Below are 16034 nucleotides of genomic sequence, written 5' to 3'. Positions count from 1 at the left end.
CAACGCCTGCTTCTGGAAGGCTGGACCCAAGTCTCACAATTCTGAGCTGCCGCACCCCCTCTCCAAAGCCACGTGCAGTCTCTGGTCCACAGGAAGCCACCCTGTGCAGCTTGCTGGGTGGCCCAGGCCCCTGGCCTCAACAATCCATCCCAGTACAAACGACTGGCTCCTTGCAGCCTCAAAATCTTTCCATTAATCAGACCCAGCAGAAGTCCAGTACGGTGGGCCCTCTCACCCAGGCCCAGGCAGCACAGCCTGGCAGGAAGGTTCCTGGCTGCGCGGCCTGCGGGTGCCTGCTGGCCTTGGTCACAGCGCTGCAGTTCACTGCGCAAAGCCAGGACTGGAGCCTGCTCCCAGTTCAGCCCCTTCCTCTTGGGAGAAGTGAGAACCCCCCCCCCCCCGCCTGGCGGAGGCGTGGAGGGCACCCTGTGTGCGGAGCAGAGCACAGGCTGCCCGAGGACGGGAACCAACACTTCCCAGCACCCCCTCTGCGCAGACATGGTTCCTGTCGGCGCCCTTGGTCGGCACACCCACCGGCCCCGCCAACCTCCTCAGAGCTGTCAGCTGAGGCTGAGAGGAGGCTGTGCCAGCAGCTGCCCGGGCCTGTGAGTGGCGCAGCCGGGGTTCGAACTCAAAGGTTCCGGCTCCAGGACTGGGCTCCGCCCCAGGCAGAGCCACCAGCGGGAGAGGCCCTGGAGGGCGACAGCGGCAGTGTGAGTCTGTGAAAGCCACGGCTCTGTCCTTCAAGGGCTCTGCCATATGAACACTGCTTCTCTACAACTTTCACAATTCCAAAGCTCCCGCCATCAGCCTTGGACAGGAAGCTCGTTAGAGCGTCGTCCCCATATGCCGAGGCTGTGGGTTCGCTCGCTGGGCAGGGCACACACAGAACCAACCAACGAGTGCATGGACAAGTGGAACAAATCCATGTTTCTCTCCCTCTCTCCCGCTTCGTCTCTAAAATCAATAAATGAATAAAAAGTCTTTATAAAGTTCCCAGAATCGTACTTTGAGAAACCTGTTATAGAACAACAGGAATTGGGTCATTTACAAAATGAAATTGGGGGGATTTGTTTCAAGGTAGAGATGTTTTAATTCCTTCCATGCCTTAACTTTAGCAGTGCTGTGACCCCACCCTTACACTAATTTAAATATGTAAGAAGAAGATGAGTGTGGGAAAGAAGGGGCCCAGCTGCGGAGGCGTGGACATAGCAGCCCCGCCCCCATCCTGCCCGAGGCCCCACGGACCTCCTCGGCAGAACGCACCCTGGAAGGACAGCTCTCTGGCTGGCACAGAGTCCCCTGCACTCAGAGGACCAGGGCGCTGAGGGACGCCCCCCGCAGCCCCTGCCCCTGCCACCAGGAGGGCAGCAACCCTGCTGTGAGGCTGAAGTTCCCGGACAGGACAGGATGAGGATGGCTCCCCCTAGGAGTCTGGAACAATGTAACGTCAGGTAAACGGGCACACGTCAGGTGCAGTGCAGAAAGCCACCTGCTGCTTATCTGAGCACTGCTGTTAAACAACTGCTCCTCCAGGCGCTGCTGTGCACCACCTGCTAGGTCTGCACTGGAAACTCGCCCTCCCAGTGCTCCTGGGAGTCCCGGGGTTGTCACCATCCCGCACCAACGGGGGACACCCTCCAGGATGGCTGCACCCTCCTGTGCAGGCCTGGCATTCAGTGTAAGTTCCTCAGGGTGGGTGCTCACGACAATGACCAGCAGCACTGCCGTCCTCATCTGCTCACGCCTGGTGGAGAAGGCAGGAGAGAAGGGGGCAGGAGAGAAGGGGGCAGGAGGGAAGAGAGGAGGAGAGGAGGGAGGAGAAGAAGGGGAAAGAGAGGAGGGAAAGGAGGGAGGGAGAGGAGAGAGGAGGGAGAGGAGGGGAAAGAAAGGAGGGGAAGGAGAGGAGGGAAAGGAGGGGGGAGAGAAGAGGGGAGGAGAGGAGGGGAGGAGAGGAGAGGAAGGGGAGAAGAGGAGGGAAAGGAGGGGGGAGAGGAGGGGAGGAGAGGAGAGGAGGGAGGAGAAGAAGGGGAAAGAGAGGAGGGAAAGGAGGGAGAGGAGAGAGGAGGGAGAGGAGGGGAAAGAAAGGAGGGGAAGGAGAGGAGGGAAAGGAGGGGGGAGAGAAGAGGGGAGGAGAGGAGGGGGAGGAGAGGAGAGGAGGGGGAGGAGAGGAGGGGAGGGGAGGAGAGGAGGGGAGGAGAGGAGAGGAGGGGGAGGAGAGGAGAGGAGGGGGAGGAGAGGAGAGGAGGGGAGGAGAGGAGAGGAGGGGGAGGAGAGGAGGGAAAGGAGGGGGGAGAGAAGAGGGGAGGAGAGGAGGGGAGGAGAGGAGAGGAAGGGGAGGAGAGGAGAGGAGGGGGAGGAGAGGAGGGAAAGGAGGGGGGAGAGAAGAGGGGAGGAGAGGAGAGGAGGGGGAGGAGAGGAGAGGAGGGGGAAGAGAGGAGAAGAGGGGAGGAGGGAGAAGGAGACAGGACAAGGGATGGCTGCAGCAGGACCTGCCGGGATCCAGGGAGCTCTGACAATGCCCCGCAAGGCACTGCTGTACCTTTCCTGTCTGTCTCAGTAGCATGAACCAGTAGGATGTCCCCAGACCCTCCGCGAACGTCTGGCCCGTCGTCACCCTGCAATGACAAGAGCACAGGAAGGCATGAGACAGCGTCAGTGTAGGACATCACAGGCAGAAATGAGAGGATGAAGATGAAGTGCCAGAGACCCCCGCGGCCCTCCTCTGCTCCCTCACTGCAGAGGCCGGGTGCCCCCCCCCACAGAGACCCCGGCAGCCCTCCTCTGCTCCCTCACTGCAGAGGCTGGGTGCCCCCCCCACAGAGACCCCCACGGACCTCCTCTGCTCCCTCACTGCAGAGGCCAGTGCCCCCCCACAGAGACCCCCGCGGCCCTCCTCTGCTCCCTCACTGCAGAGGCCGGGTGCCCCCCCTCGCCCACAGAGACCCCCGCGGCCCTCCTCTGCTCCCTCACTGCAGAGGCCGGGTGCCCCCCCTCGCCCACAGAGACCCCCGCGGCCCTCCTCTGCTCCCTCACTGCAGAGGCCGGGTGCCCCCCCTCACAGAGACCCCCGCGGCCCTCCTCTGCTCCCTCACTGCAGAGGCCGGGTGCCCCCCCCCACAGAGACCCCCGCGGCCCTCCTCTGCTCCCTCACTGCAGAGGCCAGTGCCCCCCCACAGAGACCCCCGCGGCCCTCCTCTGCTCCCTCACTGCAGAGGCCGGGTGCCCCCCCTCGCCCACAGAGACCCCCGCGGCCCTCCTCTGCTCCCTCACTGCAGAGGCCGGGTGCCCCCCCCCCAGCGCCACTTGGCAGAGCTCAGCAGGGAGACGGATGGTCCTGGGGGCTGCTCACACACCACGGGCATCAGGGCACCCCACTTTGAGACACAGCAGGGTCGGGGACATGGCGCAATTCCCACAGGCTGGGGACAGTGGGACCTCAGACTGTCCCAGGATGACCGGGGACAGTGGGACTATTTCTAACCATGTCATGCTCCTAACCCTGCAGCAAGCTGCCCTCAGTCTCAACCTGCTCCCTCCGAGAAGGAGAGGCCACTTGTATGTCCCAGGTTCTTCCAGGGAGTTCTCAGAGCAGAAAGTGTCACCAAGACATTTAATTATATCTGACACTGCTTATATGACCGACGAGTGTGACAGTGCCTGCCAGTTAAGGAAATGGCTTTATTTCCATGTGAGCCAACAGTGGCCTTCACCTCCTTTGCTGGGGCCAGAGAGCCACCAGCGGGGCCAGGCGTGGCAGTGGCCTCTGTCAGCGGGACCTGGGCACCAGCGCGCCGGCGAGCCTCCTGCTCTTGGCCTTGTTCTTTTTTTTTTTTTTTTTTTTTTTTGTATTTTTCTGAAGCTAGAAACGGGGAGAGATAGACAGACTCCCGCATGTGCCCGACTGGGATCCACCCGGCACGCCCACCAGGGGGGCGATGCTCTGCCCCTCCGGGGCGTCACTCTGCCACGACCAGAGCCACTCTAGCGCCTGGGGCAGAGGCCAAGGAGCCATCCCCAGCGCCCGGGCCATCTTTGCTCCAGTGGAGCCTTGGCTGCGGGAGGGGAAGAGAGAGACAGAGAGGAAGGAGAGGGGGAGGGGTGGAGAAGCAGATAGGTGCTTCTCCTGTGTGCCCTGGCCGGGAATCGAACCCAGGACTTCTGCACACCAGGCCGACATTCTACCGCTGAGCCAACTGGCCAGGGCTCTCGGCCTTGTTCTTACAGACGTGCAGGCCCACTCCGGGCTTCAGCACGCACCCCTGGACTCGAGTCCTGACCATGTCTTGGATTTCTAGCTAAGAGTGGGGAGGCTATGCCCATGACCTGAATTTTCCGAAGAGATTTCCGGGAAAGGTCACGAACCATCACTTGTCTCTGTAGGGGAGCCAGCTGTCCCAGTGCCCTCTCGGTGCCACCAGCCAGCCGGCCAGCTCAGGCTGAGCCAGCAGTGCGCAAAGCGCAGGACCTGCCCGCACGTCTGCATCTGCTGCCACTGCCAGGGACATGGCCATGTCCTCGGGGTGGGCCACTTCTCTAAGCTGAATGCGCCTGTGTCCAGAATCACAGGGCAGCGGGCAGGGGCAAAACTCCCTCAGGCGGGCTCCCCTTCAGCGGACAGGTCTGGGGACTGTTCTTAGCGGCGAGGCTCTCCCCACACGGCACAGGATGGAGACAGCCTGGTCTCCCCGCCAGCCGGTCTCTGTGCTCTAAGTGCTGTGGGGCTCGCTGGCAGGAACAATGTGACAGCGTCTTACCCGAGTGAGGGCTCACCACACAGGCCCTGTGCTGAGCACTGCATGGACTTTGTTCTCACAAACTATCCACCTGGGGCTTAGAGATGGCCCCTAACTTGCCCAAGATCACTCGCTGGACAAGAGAAGGGACAGCACACGCTCTCCCGCTGCTCAGACATCTGCCCAGGATGTCCCGGCCCCCAGGGCCCAGGCACTAGGCAGGAGAGCAGAGGTGCACGGAGCGTGCAGCCAGCATAGTCACTGGAGGGTCAACACCTCCCTTCAGGTTTCTGTTGGACACTCCTCAAGGTTACGTTCCTCAAAGCCCTGGGCCAGACTGTACAATCAAGGCCTGTGAGGTACTCACCTCTTGCTTGAGTGTCAGCCTTGCCATGATTTCACTGTGGTCGATGAGGGACAGCTCGTCCACTTCCTCCTCCAACTGAGCTGACTCTGCAGCGTCTGGTGACTTCAGGGCCCTGCAGGACAAAGGTGTGTGTCATAAGGGTCAAACAGGCCCCAGCTCCACGAGGCCTGGAAGCTGAAGCCATGCAACCCTGGTCAAGGGGACTGCAAGTCAGAACTGCGCCCTGGAACAAGTTGCCCTAATTGTAGCTCCAGTGTGCAGCCCAGACCTACGTGCCACCCTGAGTGTTGACCGGGGCCCCCCTGCTCTCTGGATGACCCAGCTGTAAACAGAAGGGGTTACACAAGGAGATCAGAAGGTTCCATGGAGCCGTTTACCCCAGGCGGATCTCAGTCTCTCTTTGTAAGGCTCACTACACATGCAGTCAGTACCCACGCAGAGGGACAGCAAATGGCCAAGCAAGAGAGGACAGTTTGTGCAACCTTAATGCCAATGCCCACGTCTTGCTCTCCCTGTGGGACTGAGCAGACGTGTGCACCTGGCAGACCTGCACTTGTCCCGGGTGGAGTCTAGCAGGGGAGACAGATGGAAAAACAAGCAGCGGCTCGGGCCGGGTGCTCAGGAGGCATCCGAGTCTAACCTCAAGGGCAGGGAAGGCCCCCTGAGGGGGACAGAGCAGCTGGGACTGAAGACTGAGCAGGAGTTGGCTGGTGAAGAGGAGGAAGGCCCTCAGTGGAGGGGGCAGCAGGTGGCTGGGGGCGTTCAGCGACCCGGGCACCGGTCTGTAGGCACTCACTTCCTCAGAGCTTTCCCCATGTTCCCAATCTACTCCTTTAATTGTCAGGACAAATCCTGCGAGGCACCGGATGCCCTAGAGGTCACAGGCCACATTCTCATCCTAAGGCCCTAAGACATAGAAGCTGGGACAGCACGGCGGGCCAGAGCCAACCCCAAGCAGATCTGGGAGGGACACTGCATCACCCCCGTGTGCCGTCCACGTTGGCTGTGGCTGGGCTGTGTTATGGAAGGACAGCGTCCCCGTGTGCTTCTAACCAGTGCTTGTCCTCTGTTTCTCTGACAATGGCACCCTCAGGAATGAGCTGGAGATAGCCAGGCACGCGGCACACACCCGCTTTGCCACCAGGTGTTGAACTAGAAAACCCATCACCCTTGCTTAACACTTGAGGGAACGTCAGCCTGGGAGACGGGTCAGACTCAACAGGGACACAGACCGGAGGCGGACAGGCTGCGGGCAGCCCTCCCCAGGGACCCACAGGACGCTTCCTAACAGGCTTCTCCCCCACTTGCTGTTTCCACTGCCTTTGTGACGGTTTATGCTTGGGTCCGATGGGGACAACTGGGTGTTGCTTAGCTTTGCGCTCAGGACCCAGAGGCAGCTGAAGCTCGGACTAAAGAGGGAGGAAAAGCTTGAATGCAAGGGGCAAGAGTAGGTTTACAGCTGTTCATCTAAAACGTTACACAATAATTAATAAGTAATACAGGAATAAACTGTTGCCTGTACTCACAACTGTAAAACCTACTTTCGCCAGCCACCTTGTATTGGAAACATTTCACAAAGGTGAAGCCGACACAAAGTTGCAGGTAGCTGTGCCGATCTGCAGGTCCTGCCCAAACGGTTTGTAAGTGCCCAGCAGAGAAGTTTACCCCCCATTTCTACACGCACTCAGGCTCAGCTTACGCTGATACGAAAAAATGTTACAGAACATTAGAGACACATAACTCAGTGCCACGATGCCTCCTGATTGATCTTGGTTCGGAAAAAATAAGCTATATAAGACATTTCGGGGAGAATCACAGAACTGTGAGGTGGTTGGTCACAGGAGGAAACGCATCACTAATTCTCTTAGGTGTGACGATGGCATTGGTTTGGTCACAGGAGGAAACGCATCATTAATCCTCTTAGGTGTGACGATGGCATTGTAATCAGGGAGGCTTCTGAAACTTGTCAGGAGGCATGCCAGAGTATTTAGGAACCAAGTGTTACATTTGTCACTTGTTTTCTTTCTTTTTTAAAAGGCTTTTATTGATTTTACAAGGGGTGGGAGATGAGAAGTAGTTACTTTACTCTAGCTGTTCACTGGCTGCTTCTTGTGTGTGTCTTGAACTGGCAAGCCCTGGGTTTCAAACCAGCGATCTGTGTTCCAGGTCGGTGCTGTAAACACTGTGCCACCACAGGCCAGGCTGTAACTTCCTTTCAAATGGTGTAAGAACATAATATACCACTGTATCTATAAACTCCCAATACAGAGTATTTGGGGGGAGAATTTTTTACGCTCCCTGTTGAGCCTGAACTTGAGAGGGTGGGGAAGGCTGTCCTCAGCAGCCATGGCCGCCCGCGGGCCGGCACTTCCCTCTGCTCTCCATGCTCTGCTGGGCGTGTGGAGTTCTGAGAACGTGGACCTCAAGCACCAGCAGGCCCGCGAGCCACCGGCAGGGCAGTCGGACGCTCCCCCCGGCGGCCCCACACAGGTCACTTCCTACCTTTCTCCACCGTCTCTGCTTTCCTTCCCGGACGCCCCGCCAGCTGAAGAAGGGTCTCTGGGGTGTCCGTCTTTCATGACCGGTGACTCCTGCAGAGAGAAGTCAGTGCTGGGTTTGTGGCAGGCGCCGTGCCGGGGGCGACCTGCTGCCCAGCACCCCTGCCCGTATGAGGCTTTAGAGTAAGTTCCCAGGGAGTGATGCCAGGTGTGAACCAGTCACCCACGGATGCTGCTCATGACACAGAAAGCACAAGGCCCTCTTCAGACTTCCTCTCGCCCGCTGGGGTCAGTGAAAGGTGCCACTACTCATGACATGTGCCAGCTATCAACCAAGATGTAGCCACCCCAACCACCTCCTGCAGGAAAAGATGTCACAGTTGCTCTTTCTCAGCAAAGCTCAGCAGGCACTGTGCCCATAGTAGGACCCTGTCCACTAGCTGGCACCATCATGCCCATTCACACACACACAGAGGCTGGGAGAAGTTGAGGGCCCTGCCCAAGACCACACAGTTAGATGGCTATCGCCTTGACTCAAACCCAGGACTGTCCACCTCCCAAACCCGTGTCCCTAACCACTGTGCCCTGCTGGTGGGCAGCACAACTCCAACTGGCTCAGTAGACAGTGACAGTCCCCAGGACCGCTGTGCCCGATGGCCTCCCAAGGGGGCCTCCAAGGGTGTGGCTGCTCACAGCAGGAGTGCGGCCCCTCCTCCAGCAGCCTCGCTTCCCCTTGGGATCTGGGTCCACCCCGCTCAGCGACATCACTGTGTCCCGGCATCCCTGGTCTACCGAGGACAGGACAGAATGGGCAGCAAGGGTCCGGGGGCCATCATCACGGAGAGGGTTTCCGATGAAGGAGTCAGTACCGAACACTGTCCCCAAGAGAGGAGCGGGCCCTGGAGGGCCATCCTGGGACAAAGGCCACCGTGTGGAGAAGGAACTGCATGCCGCCAGGGCACGGGCACCAGCGGGCAGGGGCGGTGGGACTCCAGGGGAAGAAGAGCTAAGTGCCCACACGGGGTCAAATCCCACAGTGACATCTCCACAACTCGATGACTTGCCAACACCTGACGTGGGGCAGCTGTCTCAGCAGGTGTGACCATGCTTCTCGGGACTGGACATCCGATTAATGGCCACGGCAGACTCGCGGCCCCCCTCAGGGATGCGTCCCACTCAGGATGCCGGGGGAGAGTTACTGCTGAGGGTTTTGAATTTGCTCACGTTTTGCGACTGCTAACCAGAACTGCTGAACATCGACTGTGGGGCTGGGACGGCAGTCAAACAAGGGTGGCCTTGTCGGGGGTCCTCCACTCTCTCAGGGGGGAGAGAAGGTGATGGTGGGGGAGGCTCCACGTGGGGGAGCGATCCTTCCCTCTAGGAGAGGAGTGGAGGACGGATCCCCATGCTGGAGACAGGACAGCGAGAGCCCCGAGCCCCCTGGCCAGGCCCGAGGAGCGCCGCATACACCACAGCGAAAGCTGAGGGAAGGCCCGCACCAGGAGCCACGTGCTCTCCCCACGGGCCAGTCTGCTCGTGACTGGCGGCTCAGCCAGGCGGAAGCTGGGCTCGTGCACAAGGCAGCCCAGAGGTCACTTACTCCTCGAGAGCGAGCCAGCCCCTTGCTGCTCTGGCTAGAGGAATACAGACTGACGTATTCACCCTCCCCAGCCTCCTCACTGGCGGTTTCACTCTGGGGGAGACAGGACAGAGGAGAGGCACGTGTGAAGGCTCGAGCTCAGAGGGGCAGCCTGCCAGGAGCCCCCCAGGACGCTCCTTTCAGGGCGGAGACAGGAAGGTGACAGTGTGACAGTGTACACACCCTCTCCTGGACAGCTCGCCCCAGGGTCAGAGAGCAAAGCCGCCTGCCGCCGCTGGCTTGTGTTACACGAGACCCATGCTTTCCAGTGGGTCTTCTCCAATCGTGTTGGGGGCCGTCCCACTGTCCTGGGGAGGCACACCCCTCCCCACTCTGCCATCGTGGGCACTGTGGGGTCCCCACTGTAGGGGGAAGTAATCATGGAGGAAAAGAGGCAACCGTCAAGATGACCACTGTGCCGGAGAGCGGTCCCCGAGTGCCCACACGTGCTCTGCCCACCTGCTGCCCCGTCCCTGTGCCGATGGAGCCCTGCAGCCCCTCCAACAGCACAGAAGGCAGGCCCTCTGCTCAGCACCACAGACAACAAGGCCACGGTCTGATCTCCACCTTTCTCCAGATACCACCAACCAAACAGAAAACTACGAGTATCTTCTGTCCTCCACTCGCAGTGACCGGCCATCTCTGCGTGGTCACTGACTCATCTGTGAAAACTCAGACCCCTCGTCTGTCGGGAGCCTCATGTGGAAGGGGCCGCTGCTCCACCTGTGACCAGCCACGGACCTCCATCCGGCCCTGCTCCGGGGCACGCGCCAGCCACAGGCCCGACCGCCAGGGCAGGGGGAGGCCCCTTCCTGAGAGTGACACTGCGTTCTCCCAACGTGCGGCCCCGCGAGGGCGTGCGCTGAGTCCTCACCGAAGGCGTCAGGGGCGAGTCAGTGAGAGAGGTCTCGGGAGGAAGGCGGACCGTGCTCCCGTGAAAGGCGCTCTCCTGAGAAGGTGGAAGGGGCCTGTCCGCAGTGCTGGGGGGCGGGCTGGCTGCGGCGGGCACCGCCGGGTCCGAGCTCTGAGATGGGCGGACAGGTGGGAAGTGTGGAGAGGAAGAGGAGGGAGCCGGGAGGAAAGGCTGGATGGAAGCGTGCTTGTGAGGCACGAAGTCCTGGGAGAAGGACCTAAACACAGACTTGTACTACAGGGTCCGGGTGGAGGACACACAGGGCACAGGAGACGGGAGGGAAACAGACAAGAGAAAGGAGATTAGATTAACACAGCCGCGCCCGACAGGCTGCTCACAGTCATTCCAGTGAGGGCCGCCAACCAGGCCCAGCCACCCCGTGGCCCGCGGGTCAGAGGCCCCCGCCCTGGCACCCTCCCTAGAGAAGGCCAGAAGACTGACCAGGACCGCCCAGCGTCACAGCGCAGGACGCCCCCAGGCACAGCACGACCTGCACTCTGCCTGCCACACTTGCTAGTCTACACCTCTTGTCCTTTTGGAAACCCTGTGGTTGAATTCAGCGTGTGGAGTCAGACACCTGGTCGTACTTTTGGGTCTTTTGGACAAACACATCTCTTTGCATGTACCCCTTCAAAGTCAAACTCGACAGCCTTTTAGATACTGTAAACCACCTCAGACTTGTTTGGAAAGGAAGGGTATAAGCCTTAACAATGGCTGGAAGAATTGTGCTACCGAACGCTAAAAATTTCCCAGTTCATTTCCCAGTTTGTTTCCCTTCCCATTCTGTTTCTTGTTTTCTTTCTTTTTAAAAGTAAATGAAGTGACCTTTTAAATGAAGGCACCGCTGATGCCTCTTAAGAGCCCCCGGCCACTCCCCCAAATTCCCCCCAGAGGGAAGCCCTAAGGCTGACTGGGAAGGGACAGTGGACCCGCTCCTGGCCTGGGCTCTGCCACAGGAGGAGGGTCAGGAGAGCTCAGACCACTGACCACCAGCTAAGAACATCACCACGTCTCCTGTCCTGCAAAGGGTTTGCAACATGCTGCTGTCTCAGGGACAAGGGAGAGGGGTGCGTGCCAGGGATGAGGCTGGAGTCCTTGCCAGGCTCACGTGCCCACTACAGGTGCTGGAACCCGAAGGCAATCACCCAACACCACTGTGCACTCACTCAGGGGTTCTCTGCACTTGGCAGAGGGTTTCTAGAACCCGTGACAAAGGAGGGAAAATCAAAACTTTAAACTAACAGGAGGTCAAAACTATTTATGTTCCTAAGCAGGTTTCCCAGCTCCACTTGCACCTGGAGGAGGGCTCTGGCAACTCCAGGGACAGCCCCGCCCCACCCCCTCATCCCCCACCCCCGGCAGCTGGGCGGCACGGACCCGGACCCGGACCCGGACCCGGACCCAGACCCGGACCCGGACCCGGACCCGGACCCAGACGGAAAGCTCCTGCACTCTCCTTGGGGAGCCCAAGGCCCTCTCACCCCTGTGAGCACCGGGGGCTGTTGGTTTATGTCAGACCCAGCCGATGGTGCTAGGCACCTACCCATCTGGCTCAGACTCAAGGCCAACCCCTGCTCAGTCACAAGAATGAGTGGAGGTGTCGGGCGTGTTGTGAGCAGCTAACACTGGAGGCTTAGTTTCCTGCTGGAAGAGAAATCCTGTCCACAGTCTTCTAGGGAAGCTGGGTGAGCAGACCTCTGGCTCAGCATCCCAGACCAGGGACTCGCACTTTGATGGCAGAGGAGCCTGAGTGTCCCCAGCGCCCTCCAGAGGTTCAGAGAGATGCTGGCCCTTCTGCCATGTAAGGACACAGTGGAAGTCTGGGACCTGGAAGGGGACCCTCGCCTGACCGTGCTGGCCCCCCGATCTTGGACTCCGGTCTCCAGAACCGTCGTGAGAAATAAATTTCTGCTGTTCCCAAGCCACCCGGCCTGTGGTACTTCATTATAGGGGCTGGAATGGACCAAGACAACAAGGCTCTCTCTCTCTAGAGTACTGGCACTGTCCTCACCGACACCCCACCCCCTATATCAACTCACTGAGCAGGCTCTGTGACACTGAGCCCCTGGCGTCTATGTACAGTTACTGTGTAATCCCACGATTACTACATTTGATACAGGCAGTGCCTGGGTTATGGAAGGATGAGACGGGTTCTGTAGGTTTGAAAATGTTTCAATATTTATGTGCGCAGAAAGGTAAAAATAAAGAATATGATAAAACAAACATCTAAGTTGCACTGCATAGGTGAATGTACCCCTTCCCACATACACACAAATTCAACTTAAGAATAAGCCTGACCAGGTGGTGGTGCAGTGGATAGAGCGTCGGACTGAGATGCAGAGGACTCAGGTTAGAGACTCCAAGGTCACCAGCTTTAGCGCAGGCTCATCTGGTTTGAGCAAAAGCTCACCAGCTTAGACCCAAGGTCTCTGGCTCAAGCAAGGAGTTACTTGGTCTCCTGGAGGCCCGTGGTCAGGGCACATATGAGAAAACAATCAATGAACTAAGGAGTTGCAACGAAAAACTGATGATTGATGCTTCTCATCTCCGTTCCTGTCTGTCTGTCCCTATCTATCCCTCTGACTCTCTCTGTCCCTGTAAAAAAAAAAAAAAAAAAAAAAAAAAGAATAAGCCTACAGAACCCAGTACGTTTGTAGCCGGGGGCTTCTTACAGTATCTTCCTAACTGATCGTATGCCGTGTGAAACAGGTCTGGATGTGACAAGTTCAGGTGGCAGACTCTCACACTGCTGGTGCTTTTTCTGGGAACTGGGACGAGGGTAATTGCTAAGAGGACACAGTTTCAAGTCACATGGACCGGGGCTATCTTCCTACCTGCGATGCTGAGTTTCATAAGTTCTCAAGCCTGTTTCTTTCCCTCTAAAATGGGGATGAAAACACTAGCACTTCTGCCACAGGCTCTGTGTGGACTTAACAGGGACGCCCTGAGAGTTCTAAGCACAGCCCGGTATGTGACAAGCACTCAATCAATGTCAGCTATCCTCCCATGCCCCCTCCAAATACCAACCCTGGAACTACTCTAGACAACAAGCTGAGACATTTAGTAGGGGTCCAATATGCTCACTGAATGAAGGATTACTTAGGAATTGCTGCAATATTATTCAAGTGCCTAGAATACTGCTTGACTCAGCCGTGTCTCGATTTTGAGTGTGGAAGGATAACAGACAAGTGTTCCCACTGCCCAGGCGCAGGTCCACAGCGGGAGACGGGCAGGAGGCTCAGGGAAGCGCAGGCACTGCCAGAGAGGGGCAGCCACCAAGGAGGAAGGCCGGAGGCTCTGCATCTCCAGGACTGGGCGGCTGTCCCTGTCCTGCCCTTCCCCTACCTCCCCACCCTCCCTCCAGGCTCCTAAGCAGCTCTGGTATTCCAGCTATGCAGTCATGCTGGGACAGGAGCCAAGTGTGAGAAGTGGTTGTCCTCCTCCTTGTCCTTGTCCTGTCATAGTCGGAGGGGTGGGGAGAGGCAAGGGGCTGCTCTCTAGTCAGCAGAAAGCTGGGTGCCTCTCCAGGGCTCTGCAGATGTGAGGGCCACATCGGACTCATTATCATACCATTTACAACAAGTCTGGTCTCGACTGCTTCCCCAGAGAAATACTTCCAGGCCCTTTAAGATCATATTGACTCGTTGGAGCAGTGGGAAAGGCAGGGCTGGCCACGGAACAGAAATACTCCAGCACAGCCTGGCGTTTATTTTAGGATCTGGCTGGTGCCCGGCTTTGCCCCTGACAGACTGGCTGCACTCTCCGCAGCAGGAATTTTTATTTATAGCCAGAGTAAGACTGTTTGGGCTGAGAATGTTTTAATAAGGAGAGGCTCCCTGTCTGGAAACTGCAGGTTTCTGCAAGACTCAGGAGTGCCAGAGCGAGTTCCTGGGGAGAGCTGCAGGAGCGGGTTGTACCCCCAGGTCAGCTCTGGTCACAAGTCCCCCAGAGCCTGGGGAGAGAGAGCAGCAGGAGAGGGCCGCACCCCACCCAGCCCGGGTTACACGTCCCCCAGAGCCAGCAAAGGCCATCTCGAGGGTCAGGCAGCTCCTCTTACTAACAGCTCCCTGCTGGCCCGCTGAGGTGCCTGGATTCTGCAGGAATCATTGCATTTTATCTACCTGAAGTGTGTTCTGATCCCCATTACAAAGATGAAGAAACAGGTTGGAAGGGTTGGCCACATACCTAAAAACACATGGCTTCATTCTAAAAAGACAGTGTGGGAATGGCCCCCACTCAGTATTTCGAGCACGTGACAGTCCCTAACCACGGCATCCACAGCTATGCAGGCATGGCCTCCCAGCACGGCTCAGAGCTCGCCCTAGCTGAGTCTCTGTGACGACCAGCATGCAAAGGGCAGCGAGCCATAGTTGGACAGAGCGTAAAGCAGGGATATGGAGAGAGATCTGCCCACAGGAGACCCCGGGACCAGCTCCCCCTCCTGAAAACACACAGCTGGAGGAGCCACCAAGCTTCTGAGTGCAAGGACAGTGGAGACTGATGACCTGCTTGTTGGCCCGTGGCCGCCGCTCACAGCCTAACAGACGGACCGGAAGCTGGCCGGGGACCAGTTTTCACGGATACTTTCTCTCCATTAGAGTCCTGGCATGAAAAATGATGTGCCCTGGGTTGTACTGGCAAGAAAGCAGATCTTCAAATGAAAAATCCTGGTTCCTCAACATAACCTGTCATCCCTCTGAATTCCTCTGACCACAAGGAGGCCTGGGGGGCCTGACGCGGCCTTCGTGCGCCAGCAGCTGTGGGCGACGGCCTTCGGCAGAAGGGCTGCGCCAGTGGCTGGGGCTCCAATCTCTAGAGAACCTCCGGCCCCACCAGTCCCAGGGAAGCGCGACCGTTTATGTGAACGGACTCGCTGTCACGGTGAAGTGTTTGGGGAGGTCAGTCATTACTGCATACCCTTAGCTCAAGTGAGGCTTTCCGTTTCAGTGTTTCTGGATGCTACTTAGCAAAACAGATAACTGACTGGACAGCTCGAGCTTCATTGTATCCACTGTTTGTGAGAAAACATGTTCCACGAGGAGCTGCCGTGCTCGTGGGGTCTGGGCCTCCTCCCACCGTGGAAAGTCACTGGGCAGAGCTCAGCACTGGTCCTGCGCTCTGAGCACGCTTCCTTCAAGCAGGAGCTCCAACTGTCAGCACACTGTGGGGCCTGAGCTGCTTCTCTCGGAAGGAGTCAAGCTCCTTGAGACAAGCATGCTGGATCTGCTTGTCAGATATGGGATGTGATCACGACTACCCAGTAAGACCCTTGATAACACTCCTGGTCACTCCCGGTGGCACAGGCGGGGAAGAGTGCGGCTTTATCTCCTCTCTCCTTCCCGGTCCCAATGAATCTGTGTCTGTGAAAGCCAGCCTCTGGGTTGACCGCAGGCCCGGAGGCACCGTCCTTCCTTGATGCCCTGTATCAATGGTGACTGCACTTGACAGCACATAGGGAGATGCCTTTCCAGCGCTGAGGGGCAGGTCCTGGGACGGAGGCAGCAAGCTCCCCCTCCCCCCACCCCGAACTGAGGCTGCGCTGTCCCCCGCAGGGCAGTGCCTGGGGGTCCTGCTGCACAGAGAGGCAGCAGCAGCATCTAGTGGGGTTGAAAAAGATCTTCTCTTTTAAAATAAACTTCTTGGTGGAGCTTATTTTTAAAAACCACTTGAAAATTCTAATATGTATTTTCTAAGGATGTAACAGAACAAAAATCTTTTACTTGGGAGGGAGAATTTTAGATAGCAGGACATGTAAAAGTAGATATTGAGTACTTTTCTCCTCATGTGATATATTTTTGCAACCTGAATCACAAGATCTTCCTGGAAAACAATACATCTTTGGCCAACAGTTTCATGGGTAATTACACTGTTGCAAAACCCT

General features: G+C 57.9%; 1 protein-coding gene across 12 annotated transcripts in view; it reads right to left on the bottom strand.

Moving 5' to 3' along the window:
* Positions 1–16034, bottom strand: part of RAPGEF1 (Rap guanine nucleotide exchange factor 1) — a 149956-nt gene that overhangs the window by 12933 nt on the left and 120989 nt on the right. For 8 of the 12 annotated variants that reach the window (XM_066255911.1, XM_066255914.1, XM_066255916.1 and 5 more), the window contains 4 exons: positions 10115–10387; positions 7606–7694; positions 5104–5215; positions 2543–2618 (listed from right to left, as the gene is read on the bottom strand). In XM_066255911.1, coding sequence (XP_066112008.1) covers positions 2543–2618; positions 5104–5215; positions 7606–7694; positions 10115–10387 — 550 coding nt within the window. The remainder of the gene's footprint in view (positions 1–2542; positions 2619–5103; positions 5216–7605; positions 7695–10114; positions 10388–16034) is intronic. The other 4 variants (XM_066255921.1, XM_066255922.1, XM_066255919.1 and 1 more) reach the window with 1 other exon arrangement.

The sequence above is a fragment of the Saccopteryx bilineata genome, chromosome 2, assembly GCF_036850765.1.
Source record: "Saccopteryx bilineata isolate mSacBil1 chromosome 2, mSacBil1_pri_phased_curated, whole genome shotgun sequence".
NCBI lineage: Eukaryota > Metazoa > Chordata > Mammalia > Chiroptera > Emballonuridae > Saccopteryx > Saccopteryx bilineata.
Note: the sequence above shows the minus strand (reverse complement) of the source record. Positions and strands in the feature narration are given on the sequence as shown.